Source organism: Heliangelus exortis, chromosome 1, assembly GCF_036169615.1.
Source record: "Heliangelus exortis chromosome 1, bHelExo1.hap1, whole genome shotgun sequence".
Lineage (NCBI taxonomy): Eukaryota > Metazoa > Chordata > Aves > Apodiformes > Trochilidae > Heliangelus > Heliangelus exortis.
Window position 1 is genome coordinate 92,389,648 of NC_092422.1, and position 14,886 is coordinate 92,404,533.

The window sequence follows — 14,886 nt, forward strand, 5'->3', positions numbered from 1 at the left end:
GATCGGGTATCTTTGCACAGGCTGTATCTTGGCAAAAGGAAGCAGGTCAACGGCACAAGCCTTCCTGTTCACTGGAAAATGTGTTTTCTCAACGGCCTGTTTGCCGAGTTACAAGTCAAGAGGTCTTCATCAATACTCACATCAGATGCTTGCAATAAATCCAGAAAACCAGCTTCATATTAATGGCCTCATCTGGCAAATAATGTTAAAATGTTTAACTCTACAGAGAACAGAAGATGGCATGTGACCTTGCAAAATCAGGCTATGACATTTTGAGGGCTTTTTAGAGTTTTTCCCACTTATCCAACCACTTGAATTGTTTCCTTCTGCAAATTCTATCCTAACTTTAAGGCAGTTCCTGAAGACGTCTGCCAAAGGGAGCTCCAGATGAATTGAGAGGAAACTGGATTGAGTAAGAATCCAACAAGCACTGTGGGATTTGGCTAGGAGACCAACATAGCACAAGAGAAGCAACTTCAGCTATTGGAGAGACAACCTCCCAACTTTTTTTTCTTTCTTCTTCTTTTATTTTATTTTTCTTTCTCTCTTTTTTTTTTTTTTTTTTTTTGCTTGAGTCTGCTTCTGCTGGAGATGATGTCAGGCAGCAGTGCCTACTCTCAGTACAGTCTGTGCCATTGGAGGCCTGGTGCACCATGACCATTCAGATGAAGTTCAGAACAAGAGGCAAGAGGGTGCAGCTGGGGGGACAGTCAATGCCAAGGCCTGAGACTTGGATCTCTGCACCTAAACCCACAAACTATTACTCCCTGGTTTAAGCTTAGCTAGGAGAATGAGAAAAAGAGACAGAACATGTAGGTATTTTACAACCATCATTAGTGCAAACCCATCTTCAGCCCTTTTTTGAAGTGCCCAGGGCAGCTCATGCAATGAATTAATTTTCTTCCTTCCTTCCTTTCAGTGATAGCTCTCTGGCATTACTTGCAGCTTGCTTTGTATTTAGGACTGCTCTCACCACAAAAATTTGAGCTTAGTTTTCAAAACCAGCTGGTGATTTTGGGTGGCCAATTCAAATCATATTAAACAGAATTAACTTTGAAGCCTGCACAATTGTCAAGGCAGCCCTGAAAGCAATCCCTTCAAGGGTATCTCAGTTTAGGCAACCAACCAGCAAGACACACAAGAAGTTGTTTTTCACATCTGAATCCAAGAATATGAAAATGCCAGCTTCATCCATTAGGTAGTGTTTATTCTCTCTGTTCTTACAGCATTTACACTACAGAAACTGAATAATTTATATATTCAGTTGCTACATTTACAGCAAGTTCCAATATCTTAAGAAATAAAGCATTAAAGAAAAGGATCATTCAAGCAAACTGACACCAAGAATCAATAAACTGTGCAACACTAGGAAGGACCACACATGTCCCATTGAGGATGGAAAGAAATCTCTTCCATTAGGACTATCAGTCATATATAAGACCATATCACAGAAATACAAACTTAACTGAACACAACCAAACTGTAAGAAAAGTAACATGTTTAATGTTAAGCATTTGTCAAATTACATTGTGGTCTGTACCTCCTCATTCAGAAAAACTGTCTGAAGAGGCTGCTGGGTTGGCATTTTTGGTGGGAGGCTCTTCAAATATCCCACTTGGCTTCCCAGTTCCCTAATGGGTGTTCCCATCCAATTAGTCTTTCAAGAACCACTTCGAAAGAAAACTGCAGAGCATTTCTGAGAGCATATCAAGAAGGTAACTACTTGCTGACCATGCTGCCTACAGCTTAGCCATTTACTTCATGAAAGCCAGCAACCATCAAGACCTACAGCAATGTGTAAAGGAAGACTCTTAAACAAGAATAAGGCCTGTCCCATTTTTCAAGGACAGAAAAGGATGACTCTTTGGTGATGGCCATCTGGTACCTTTTATATTTGCCTTGTACGCTTCCTTCTAATGGAATAAGGGGAACAGAGGTCAAGTTAAATATGTGCATGTATATGCAGCACATATATGCACTGTAAAAAGGCTCCTCCTTCTCAGTAGCTATACATTTCATGTAACTAGTAACAGTTTCATGATAAATAAGCAGTATAATTTCTTTGCTTCACACTTGAGTGGCAACGTTCAGCCTCGGACAGTTTTTGTATCTACTCGTTGTAGGATAGCTTGAATATATGGTTTTTCTTTGGTATTTGCTCTGACTTGAGTAAAATCAGCATTCAGAACAGGAATACGCTCTGTTAAAAGTATTTTCTTTTCTTCTGAGTCTCTGGCAGTGTAAGCCAAGAATTTTGAGCTTAGCAATACATAAAACCAGCTGCTGTAGAGACAAGCAGAGGGTAAGTGTCTCAGTAGGCAGGAGGCCACTTTCTTTGTTGGCAGACTAGACACAGTCAGGAAAGCTTGAAATCAGCCCTGAAGAAATATAAACTCCTCTAAATAAGAAAGAAGCTCTGAGTATGCTCACTCAAATACTTCAGATTCAAGGTACCTTGAACAGAAAGAATCAACTTGCCAGAGGATAAAAAGAAAATCTTGCCATTCCCTACAACCCAAAGATGACAGTATCCAGCAATGCAGAAAAGGATTCAGAAGTACTTTAGATAAGCAAATGAACATAAGTCCTCCTGATGCCACAGCCAACTTAAACATAATCCCTCAATGCATAAGCAGGATGTACTTGTTACAGAAAGAAAAGGTATTAATTACACCTGTCCAAGGCACAGGGGACTATTATTAGATTACTGTATCCATTTCTGCTGCCAGTAATTAAAAAATTATGTTAAAAAAATTGGAAAAGGTTCTGAAAAGAGCTTCAGGAACACTCTGAGGTCTAAGAGCTGTTTGTCACAGTAACTGACAGAAGCTCAAAATATTTAATTAGGAGAATGCTAAGCACTGACTTGATGATTTTCTGCAAGTACCTACACGAGGAAAAGATTTCTGATACAGAAAGCTCTTTAATCTAATAAAATAAAAATTAGCTTCCCAAAAGGTAAATTGGGCAAACTCAGGTTATAAACACAATCCTTGGTGGTTTTTAGGTGTGGTGAAGTAATGATAGAAACATCTTACCTCACAGAGATTAATGTAGATCTTGAATTTTTCCCCCTTCTCTTAAAAGTATGCACTATCTCAACAAAAACATTGATACAGCTACTTCTGAAGAGAAGACTGGGGATAATCTATAGGAAGTTGGGCTGGATGATTGCTGAGATTCCTTTAAAGGGCTCCAGTGAATGTACATACATGGAGAGTCTCTGGTCCCTGCAGAGATTGGGGAGGCACAAAGCACACTGCAGGAGGCTGAGGGCTGCCCTAGACAAGATGCTCAGGGAGCCATCAGCAGTCACAAGGGATGTAAATTTTGTGAGCTCTCTTTGACATCCTTGCTGGAGCTTCCCAGTGCAGAAGACACGAAATGTCAGGAGGAGTCATGCAAATATTGATGCTGCTGCAGACAGCCCAACTCAGCTGCCAACTGTTTCAGCAGTAAAATGAGTGTTTCCACAGAGAGAAGGAGCTTTCATGTGTCAAGACACTGGTGTTTGTAAGGACATACTACAGGGTTGCTAAGAGTGAGGGCAGGCCACACGAAGGCTTTAAGACTAAATATTGCAAGACTGGATGGACTTGCAAGACAAGCATGGACTCCTCAGTGCTTCCTCATCCTCTGTCTTAGTGCCTTTCCCTACAGTATGACATTCCCCAAATTTCTGCAAGTTTTCCTCCCATTTCCTCTTACTTCAGTGAGGAAAGAAAGAAATGGCTGATTTAACACATGACTAACAACTTGTCTGAAATGTCCATTTCCATAGAGCAGCTCAGCTTCACTGGAGGAGAGCCATTCTCAGCCATATCTTTCTTCAACATGCTTTCTACTTCACATTGCATTTGTGGGTAGCTTCATGCCATACTTCATGGGCAAGTACTGTTGTGCCTTCCTGGACATAGTTCTGCTCCACTGTTTCCACAAAGCCAGCTGCCCCCTTCCCTCTAATCTTCTGCTTCACTCCCTTTTCAAACATCTGGAAGTCAGACATATTCTTACATGCCAGCATCTCTGTCATCTTAAAAGGACAGAACTTTAGAGGACAGTGACCAGCAGCAGATGATTTTGAGGCAAGGAGGGTGCTACAATTCTGCCCCTACGCAGCCACTCAGAAAAGAAACTCCCACAAATTACATTTTTTCTTGGTGCTGTATATCCAAAGCAGCAGGATTTGTACAACACACAAGTGGCACAGGGTCAAAGGACAGCCTGGGAAAAGGGTGGCACAGGGTCAGAGGACAGCCTGTGTGGCCACAGCACATCCCCATTCACAGCAATGAACTCAAGGCTTCTCCTGAGAGGGTCATGGAGGGAAGCTGTCTCACTTTTGGTGGAAAGAAATGAATTCCAGTGACCTTTCAGTGCTCTCTTGGTCAACTAATTAATGGGGTAGCCATAACTGCATCCCCCAAGGGAAAGAAACACATTTTTACCTCCCTAGCCTCTGAAGATATCTACACAAGTCAAGAGAGATTACACAGAGACTAATGGAAGCAGTCGTGGCAGAAAGCCAGATGCAGAGATATGTGAGAGTGCACTGAAATGTTCCAAAAGAAATCCTTATGAGCTTGTCAAAAACAGCCTCTGGGACAGAGACATTCCCTGCAAAGAGAAGGAGTGTCTCTGGGCCAGATGGGTTTGCCTTGCCATTGACATGAAAAATGCTCATCAAGTATTACCTTCCAAATATCAGCTATTTTTCAGAGGAGGGCTTTTTGACCCCTGTTTATAAGGTAAGATTGACATGTTCAAACACTACCCAGCATTTAGCAGGAAAGCTCTTTGAACCCAAGGTATGATCAGGAAAGATGTTTTTCAGCGCCTGTCCCACGAGGGCATGGGGAGCCTGGTGTGCAGCCACTGTGGCAGATGGGAACCCTGTTCAGACCAGCAAGGCCCTCTCTTCATGTTGACAGAAGCTGATGGCTACGCACAGTCCCTCACAGTGTGACAGCTGCTGGACAGTGGGGGTCCTTTCCACCCAGATGTGGCCCAAACAGGCTGTCAGGACAAGAAACACCTACCAGAGCCCAGACATGACAAAGCATGGCTGATCCCTCTGTCACAAGTGAACCGTATCCTACGCAGCTGTTTCTGATAAACCACAAGTTGCTTTCTAATCCTTAAAACTTCTTCTGTCACTGTGAGATGGATGAAGATCTCAGGTTACACGTGGGGAAGCAAAAGCAGAGAAGCAATACCAAATGCCATTCCTCCATCACCAATCCCTGCAGGAGAAGCCTGGTGGCCAGCGCCGCTTCCCATTTTCCTGATCATGGTCTCATAATGTGGTTCACATTAAATAGTTTCTGTTTCACATTTCACTGATTAAATGCATAGCTGAACTTATGGAAGACGCCTCTGATTTAAAGCACTTAATAAGTGATACAGCTTTATGACCATAAGGAGCTACAAAAAACCACCACCAAACAAACAAGAACACAAGAGCCACTGCTTTGGAGACCCAGGTAATACCCTCCTTTGTAGTGATTTAAAACACAGTAGATAAACATTTACAACTGTTGGGAGCCAAAAAAAAGGTGTCTCCAATGAAGTTATTATACACGAGTAACACTTTTTCTCCCTTAGTTCTTGAACATAATTCACATAAAATAAATTTATTCTCTGAATAAAATGTTTCCATGACAATCTTCCACAACAGGCAGAGAGCAAAGGAACTTTATTATATAAAACATATCTTTTTTTAGTTCTCTTTGTTGAAATTATTTTTCTCACAGCACTAGTAGCACTGATCTTGCACTGCAAATGAGAGCCCTGTCGGACCTTCTGTTAAAGGTGTTGGACCTAGAGCTCAGCAGGGCACCAGCAGAGCAAAATATTGTCAGAAAAGGAAACTTTGGCCATCTTTCTGTTCATTTTTGCAGGTGGTCTCCCTGGGGGACCATGGTAACTCCTCTCAGACTGTTTCCATGAGAATGAGGTTTGATTCTGCTCCCTGCAAGGACCAATCCCCTGCCGTAGCCTAGGCCCCTGAGCCATGGTTGTGATGGTGGCTTCTCTCTTACTCCAGTAAAGCTTACTGGGAAAACCTCTTTATCAGCACAACCTTCACCAGCCCCACTCAGGACACACTGTAGGATCCAGGAGATCAGAACCAGACAACCTATCAGGGAAGCTCAGCAGACAGAGTTACAGAATTGTGAGGTTCAGGTTTTGGGCTCTTCATCTTAACTGAAAAGTAACAGCTATGCCAATCTGGAGCTGAAGCAATGCAAAAGGCAAGCAGGAGAAGAGCTGAGTTGGACTAAATCTAGCCAGTACTGGTTTGCTTTGGTTTGGTTGTATACCCTGCTGCTAGGTGAGCACCAACAGAGCAATCAGCCTAATTCTTCTTCTGGCTGGCATCCACCCATTCATCAGATTTGTACAGTTTTAGATACTTCTCCATAACCTTGAAAAGCAGTGTAGTCAGCACGTAAACTCTCAGCTCAGTTTATGTTATTGTTCATATAACACAACAGATTGGGGTTTAGACAGATTATTACCATTTAGTTGCCAGAAGACTTGGCATGCCATCTCACAACCACTTCCCTTCTGGGGTTACATCCTTGTGAAGAGTAAGTGCTGCTCATTAATAGCCTCCATTTTTCCAGCTGCAGGCAAGCAGGTAACTCATAAGGATGAAGAGGCAAACACCTAATGTGTTACATTCACTTAAATGGATCAAAGCTACGGTGGCATTTTCCATCATTGGTAAGAAAGGAGGTAAAACAAACTGCAAGGCATGGAAGTGCAGATGTGTTTTAATTACCACAACATTTATAGGTAACGAATGCCTACAAAACCAGGGACATCTTTATGCATCATTAAGTAAGTTAAAAATACTCTAAACTTGCAAGAATAAATACAAGGATCCAGATGTGAGCATCTCAAAGGAGCTACACCTGGTGTCAATTCAACCTAACGCTCGGCTTCTCTCAATCCTGCATACACCACTAAATTTATAACAGTCTATATGAGAAGCAGCACATTGCTGACATACACTGTTAGCAATGTCCTTAAAACTGCTGAATGTAAACTTGAAAGCAGATTATCTCAAGAGGATAAGCAACTGCCACATGTGCATGAATTCAGATCACTGTAGAACAAGTTGCAAGCTACAGCTGAAAAATATTAAAGCAATCTTCCTGGAAGACAGACTGCACTAATGAACAGGCTCTCTTGCCTGTTAAAGCCTATTCCCACTTACACCAAGTATGCAACACAGAAAAGGGTTAGAGGGAAGAGCATGGCTTTGTAACTAGTGCCTGATGCAACTGCTTATACTCCAGACAAACAAACTGTTAGCAGGTGATCATACAGCAAAAGGAGCTGGTAGGTGCACATCAGCAGTCTGGCATTTATTCTGCTGTATGCACAAAATTTTGAATGCACCATAACACAAATCAGAGAATGCTATGCTGACACAGCAAACTATCATCTGGTCCTGACTCCAGCCAAGTCCTAACTGATGCCATTTGCAACTATGATACTGTCCTTCAAATAATTTTCTGAAGGATCGTATGCCAACAAACCCATGTTTAGTAGCTTCAATTCAGATTACACATCTGCACACACACACATACACACACACCCCTCTGCAAAAAAAATAGCATCAAAGCTGTGAAAGTGAGGAAATGTCAAAAATTAGGCTGCAGAAATACCCTCATTTCATTCCCTTGGTGCATATAATTAAGAGCAGCATATCATCCAGATGCAACAGTTGGAAGCTGTTAATAAAAGTGAACAGCATCCTGGGAGAAAGCCACCATGCAGATTTGCTGTAAGCACTTTTCAAAACAAGTTGGGTTGTTTTTTTTTATAGCGATAAAATTTAAAAATATGTAGATAAACAGGCAAGAAGAGAACTACTAATTAAATACTTAGAGAACAAACACATCTAAGAAACTGATATACAAGTCTCACCAGAGGAAGAATATAAAATAAGAGATCAAATTTCAAATTAAGATCCTGTGGCTTTACCCTCTGAGACACTGAATCAACGAAGACATTCCAAGTTTCACAGTTCTACCTACAACCTTGTGATACTTGAGGGAGAAAAAAGGAAAGGACTGAACTGGAACATCAGTGACCACCTACAAAACTCAACTTTTGTTCGCAATTAAGTAATTTCCTGGCCTATTTAGTTGGCAAGATGGTTTGAAATTGAAAATGACCCTCACACACACAAACGCACACACAAACAGCCTCCAAAACTCAGAAATCAGACAGAGGTAAGGATCTTAGAACTACAGTTGAATATACACCACATGCCCCAAGTTTTAAGCCAGTACTACTGCTTGGGCAACCTTGGATCTTGAGATACAGACAATGTTGATGATGGCAAATCCTGGCACAGAAATCTGCAACTGGAAGCCCACTTGGTGTTGGTTTCCCTGATGAAGAGCAGCAATGTTGCAGGGGCAGACACAGTCACCAATGGCATTAATGGTGCAAGATCTCACCTGTCAGCACACCCAAAGGTCTCTGGCCACCAAATCTCTGTTCCCTGAAGTCTACAGTGGGTGGAAGACACATGAAAATTGTGACTGTGCTCCAGGCAAAATTAACATTGTGACATGTGAAAGTGTATTAGGGCATCACAGTATCTGAGGTTGTCTACTGGAACCTCTTTGGTTCACATTTCTTTGTGTCCACCTGCTGATATCTTCTTAAATGTTTGTGAGAAGATAGAAACTGTGCAAAAGGAGTTGCTTCAGCCTTTGCTGAATACACTGTCAGCTCTGCTGACAGCCTGTGCCTGGTGATGGGAAGTATTTTAGGAAGCTTGGCTAATGCAGAGCAGTCGCATAACCTGCCTGACCACGGATCCACCTCCCACGGACTCCCTGGCAGTGGCTCCAGCCCCAGCTGCTCCACACCTCCTGAAAAGGCTGGAAGCTGCACTGCTCCCCCCATCTTCATTGAAAAGCCCTTCAGAAAGTGAAGGCAGGGCACAAAGTTTGCACAGAAACGGTGCTGCTAGACCAGTGTATAATTTTGTATAAAGTACACAGTGTGATGTGCAGCTAGCAGGGGAGAGCCATGCAGGCACCTTTGGAAACACCTCCCTCCTTCCAGGAGGAACTGTTGGGGCAAAAGAGGCATTTCCAGCTCTCTGCAGGGAGGATGCTCTGCCAATGTACCCACCCTAGCACCCGCAGGGTGCCCAAATACACCTTTTCTTTTTTTCTTTTTAGGTTTTTTTTTCACCTCTTTCATACAGAACCGTGTTCTGAACACACTCTTCTGTGAAAAGGCCATTTTTAATATTAATTGCTTTGCTTTCAATGAAGAAACTGGTAAACTGTATTTTTAGCTGCTGCTCCCCACTGTCACAGAGAGCCACTTGACTAAATGTAACTAAAAACGTACCTTTTTCAAGCTCAAAAATAGCACTGAAGAAAGAGGTAAACAAATTTTGTGGTGGATGAGAAATAAAATGATTCAATTTGCCTCAACGACTCTCTTTTTTTTAGTGCTAAAGATCATGCTCAAAAGTAGTTAAATGTAATCTCAGTTCAAGTTTGTTTATAGCAACTTTGGCTCAATATAGTGTCAATCATTGTCACACAGCAATGCTATATGGAGTTATTCAGACAGTTCACTGGGTTCCACAGCAGATAACACAATCTATTTGATCTACTCATAGTCTCATACTACGCCCACTGCAGTGAGGGCAACATAATCTCAGCTGTCTAAAAATGCCAAAAAATCATTATCTTGTGGTATCTGCCCAATTCTTGTCACCCAGTGACTGACCCTCCTTAGCCCACAGCTGAAGACTTGAAACAATCCAAGAGCAGAGTGTGCAGACTCCCAAATGTCACTGAATACAGCTAAATCAGCAGGGTTTCAGAGCCACAATTTCAATCTAAATTGGCGTGCTCTTCACAGAGGAACTATGTTTCCTTAGGATTAGCAATAAAGACTGCCTGAGCTGATCTGACAAATCAGCCTTTTACCCAAAAATGTCAGATTATAGGCTGCAACATTTTTATTCAAAAGCAATGGAAAGAATAATCTGTTCAACATTCTCCTGCACTCAGCTAAAATACACTTAATTGCATCAGGCACTACCAAACATTTGTCAAGCCCAGAAAATAATAACATGCCTGACATTATGGCAACACAAACCACAAGAAGTACCATAAAAGGCCTGACTTGAAAGTCCCATGCTGGAGAAGTTCATACGGAAGGCTTAAAAATCTCACCTTAGCTCACCCTCTTGTGCTTAGGTGCCTGTGGGAACTGTCGATTCCCATCCCACACAGGTCACTCAAAATGCATCATCCATCAAACTGTCCTCAAAGCAGCTGGTAAAGTAACTAGCGTTTGGCCCTCAGTATATAACATCTCATGCTCTCTTGAAGACCTCTTTAGCTTCTAGCAATTTCAGGGTGAGGTAATGGCAGATTTTTGGCATCCGCTCCACATTGCCTTGATTCTGTACAATGCGTTGTGTCAGTGCAATGGATCCGAGCCTAGCTGGGGACTCATTAATCCACAGATTTCATTTCTAAACACACAATTTTCTGAAACAATAATGCGCATTAACTCCTCCAGAGTTGCTAAAGTCTGCTGCAAATCAAAACCTGTTTGGGCCCCCCTTACTGAAGTTAGATATTTCAGTGACCGTAAGAGCTGGGGTTCTGCCAAAACAGCTACCAGACATTAGTAGTAAAACCCCTACTTTACACTATTATGGCAATTTTATTGAAATTTAGGCAATGCCCTTGCACAACAACAGCTTTACAAGACAAGAATCAGATGTCAATTTTATTGGTTTTTTTTCTTGCTTTCAAAATACATGCAGGCACTAATCCTGGAATAATAGGCTCATAAAACATCAGCTTAGAAAAATGCAGCAATTACACTTATCCAGCAAGCTGTCCATGGGAGACAGCTTTGTTTCCATATTTTGCTTCGCTGAACTCCACTTGTGAGCATATTAAGTATACACTGCTGCAGATTAACTTTTCCTCTTCAGGTGAGTGGACTGGAAGACTATACCTAGCCAATTTCTAGCTCATGCCATGGAAGAAAAGATAGCATCATGCCTTTACGAAGAGATCTTCTCTTTCAGCCTCTAAAGGAAGGTATCGCTCTTGGGGCACATTCCTCTAAGACAAGATCTTTAAGGATGGGGATGGGTAGGGAGAGATGTCACATGCAGCTACTGATGCCATGTCTCACATCTGTTAACTCAGGCCTGACTTTGCCTGCCTACAGGAGAAGGTCTGGGATGAGCAATGGTGTCACCCAGGCACAAGCACTGGCACTGTTGTACCTAACTCTCCAGTGCCTGGTCTGCTCCTCAACAAGATTTCTCAGAAGGCACAAATACACCTTAAACAGTGGATCTGGCCCTTCATGTATCAGGATGCTCTGGCTGCAGTACTTTGCCATTTCCTATGTAAAACGCCCTCTTCCCACAGAACCTCTTCCCACGACCTGGTGTCACTGGTCCCCATTGTCATGTGTCATTTTGCTCCTGATCCCACTTCCACCCTTGCCAGCCTCAACTTCTTCTCCGATACAGCCTTACACTCCAAAAGAAAAGAGCCCAGGTAAGTAGATGTTTTTCTTCTCCACCTCATATCACAGGCAGAGCTCAGTCACCCACAGTGGGCTCCAAGTAGGAAGAGCTGCCAGCAGCTGTAAGGCAGAGCCAGTTTGGGCACGTTTCAGCTGCCTTTGGCTGGAGGCCACATGAAAGCTCGGCAGAGGAATATGCCCAAAAGAGCTGAATGTCCATCAGCTCTCAGGATGAAACTCTCATGTGGGGTCACGGATGGGAAGGAAAGCATTCACCCCTCTGGTTAGAGAGAGGAACCTCTCTGAGACAGGACCTCACCTGAAGAAAATCAGTAATTACTCTTATCTCCTATCCATTCATAGAATCATAGAATTAGCCGGGTTGGAAGGGACCTCAGAGATCATCTAGTCCAACCCTTGACCCACTGGAGCAGTTGCTAGACCATGGCACTGAGTGCCACATCCAGTCTTTTTTTAAATGTCTCCAGGGACGGAGAATCTACCACCTCACCGGGCAGTCCATTCCATAGCCTAATCACCCTCTCCGTGAAGAAATTCTTTCTAATATCTAATCTAAACCTCAAATTGTCTATCCACAAATACCTGGAATTTAAAGCATGGACTTTCTGAGAAGATGGAACTTTGATTAGTCAATTGGAAACTATGCAGCTGATCTTTTAACCCACCGAGGTTGACAGCAAGAGCTTCCTTTGATCCCGTGGTACAAGATCGGGTCAGATGGAGCTCAGAAATCATTTTGCCTGTCCACAAAGAGGAACACAGCAGCTCAGCAGGAAGGAAGTGTGATTCCTAGAGTTTCTGCTTGTCACTTTGTCACGGTGTGTGTTATTCAAGACATCGAGGGGGAACTGGGAGGGGTGGGGGTGGAGACAGTGGGGCGTGTGGTGGATCTTTTTATTTTTTTCCCCTCTTAACAGACTGAGATAAATGTAGCAATTGAAAAACGTGGAGGTGGGAAGGACGTGTGTGTGTGCATGTGCCTTTTTTCAACTGGAGGATCATTGGATGCATCTGTTACCAAGGAGAAGCACACGCTTGGTAACAGAACTGAGCAAAATATTTCAATTTTTTTTTTTTTTTTTTTTTTGCATTCCTGTATGACAATAATCAATAACCTTATAATTTTTCTCATGATGAAATTTAGAGCCCTATATCTAATTTCACTCCATGACAAACTTACTGGAATGAGAAAAGTAAAGAAGAGTGCAGGAATTCAAGATACCAACATGCAATCATAACAGCAACACATATACAGTGCTGTTTAGAGCTGGAGAAAATAACACTGTACTTAGCCCCACTGGCCCAAGGAGTTTTCAGTAACAGTAAGGCATCCAGCTTTTGGTAGCCCTCTGCTAAGGATCTAGAGGCACAAGTCAGCTCAAACGAGAGAGGCAAAACTCTTCACCAAGGAGACACGGCAGGCTTCCCTTCACTCTGATAACCCCCCAGCCAAGCCCCCACTACTCTTTGTAACGTTGTGATATAGCTTGATTGATGGGCAACAGCCTCCACTGAAGGGTTCTGGATAGTAAGTAAAATAAACCAGAGACCCTCCACAGAGTTTTCTTTCCAGCACCCTGAGAAAAAAACGAAAAAAAACAAAACAAAAAACAATCCAGGGTGCATCCCGGATCTTTTTTCATGCAGAGATACCAAGAACTCCCAGTCAGCCGAGACGTACCCCCTCCTGCAGGCACACGCAGCATCTCCCGTCGGTTTGATGAGCAAGAACTACCTGGATGTACCTACATGCTAAATGTCGTGACTAGACTGCACACAGTCACTGGTCCTCAACATCGCAAGTCTCACCATTAAAAACACATTGCCCACCGAAAAAAAAAAAAAAAAAAAAAAAAAAAAAAAAAAAAAAAAAAGCAAACAAACAGGTTAAAAAAAAAACAAACAACAACAACAACCAACAGGTCAAGGCAACTGGAGTATTTCGAGAGGAAAGCAAAATTAGAGCCACAGAAACCTCCGTATGGAAAGGGGAAGCGCCTTTTTCACGCCCGCTGCGTGCGGCAGCGCGGCGGGGAAGTTGAGAGAGGGGCGCCGAGGGCAGCCCCGCACCGGCCCTGCCTCGGCTCCCCCCGCACCGGTCTTCTCCGAGAAGGGGGCTCATCCTCCCGGCCGGCAAAGACCCCTAACACCCATCTCACATCCCCAATCCCCCAAAAAACCCTCTCCGGTGGTGCCGACAGCCACCCGAGGGGTGCCCGGCTGCCCGGGTCCCGAGCGCGGTACCTTCTCTCCGGTGAGCACATGCAGCCCCTCCCGGACCTTGGCGAAGGATCCCTCTCCCAGCTTCCTGCCGATCAGGTAGTTGCCGACCCGTTTGGTGTGCTGGAAGTCTCGGAGCCTCTCCCGCGGCGCCGCCGCCGCCGCGCTCAGCCAGGCGGCCAGGAAACTGCCCTCCGCGCCCGCCGCCGCCTTCCGTGTCTCCCCCCCGCCGCCGCCGCTGCCCGCCACAGCCGGCGGCTCGCTCAGGAGCCCGTCGCCCGCCGCCGCCGGCATGCCCGGCCTTGCCGCTGTCCCCGCCGCTGTCGCACCGCTGGTCCCCGGCCCGCGGGGCGGTCACCGGGCGGGCAGGAAAGTTGCTCGGGGGAGAGCGCCGCCGGGCAGGCTGGGGCGGAGGGGCCGGGGGGCGGAGCGGGGATAGCGGGGGGCCGGGGCTGGGGCGAGCCGGCGGTGCGGTGCCCCGGGCTGCCGCCCCTCATTGGATTCGGCACCTCCTCCCCTTACTCCCCGCCCGCCCGTCGCTGCTCTGCCCCGCTCCGGCAGCGGCTTCGGGCGTGAGGCTGCCGCGCCGAGCGGGGAGGAGGGGACCGGGGGAGGGACCGGTGGAGGGAGGGGGAAAGGGCTCATTCAGTTTGAATTTGAGGTAATTTAATCCTCTCGCACGCGGCGGGAGCAGATGCGATCCAAACCCCGGCAGCCTGGGTGTTTTCAAATCAGGCTGGCCCCTCTTCCCGCCCCCCGCCCGGCATCCTAAAGCGGGGGTGGCACCGCATCCCTCTCTGGAACTCAACCAGCGGTTCCGGCTCCCGGGTAGTGCCGTGGCTCTGCTTGTGACTCGGTGTTATTGCTGCCCGGGAATATCTTTTGTGTTCCTTTCCCCCACCTTTCTTCCCGAGCACGCCTCATCCCCGTGTCGCGGAAACGTGCTGCCGCGACGCGATCGTGACCGCCCCGCCCGCCCGCCCGCCCGCTGCTCCGGCGGCGCCGGCGGGCTCTGGTCCCGCTCTCCGCCTCGTTCACCACCCGCTTCTCCATCTTATGCCTCCCGGCCCTCTGCTCTCCTCTGCCGGCGGC

The 14,886-nt window shown here is 45.2% G+C and overlaps 1 protein-coding gene across 2 annotated transcripts in view; it reads right to left on the minus strand.

Moving 5' to 3' along the window:
• HUNK (hormonally up-regulated Neu-associated kinase) overlaps positions 1–14,636 on the minus strand; it is a 59,383-nt gene extending 44,747 nt beyond the window's left edge. For both annotated transcript variants that reach the window (XM_071754584.1, XM_071754575.1), the window contains exon 1: positions 13,819–14,636. In XM_071754584.1, coding sequence (XP_071610685.1) covers positions 13,819–14,088 — 270 coding nt within the window. In that variant the 5' untranslated portion in view covers positions 14,089–14,636. The remainder of the gene's footprint in view (positions 1–13,818) is intronic.
• Between the last annotated feature and the right edge of the window lie 250 nt (positions 14,637–14,886).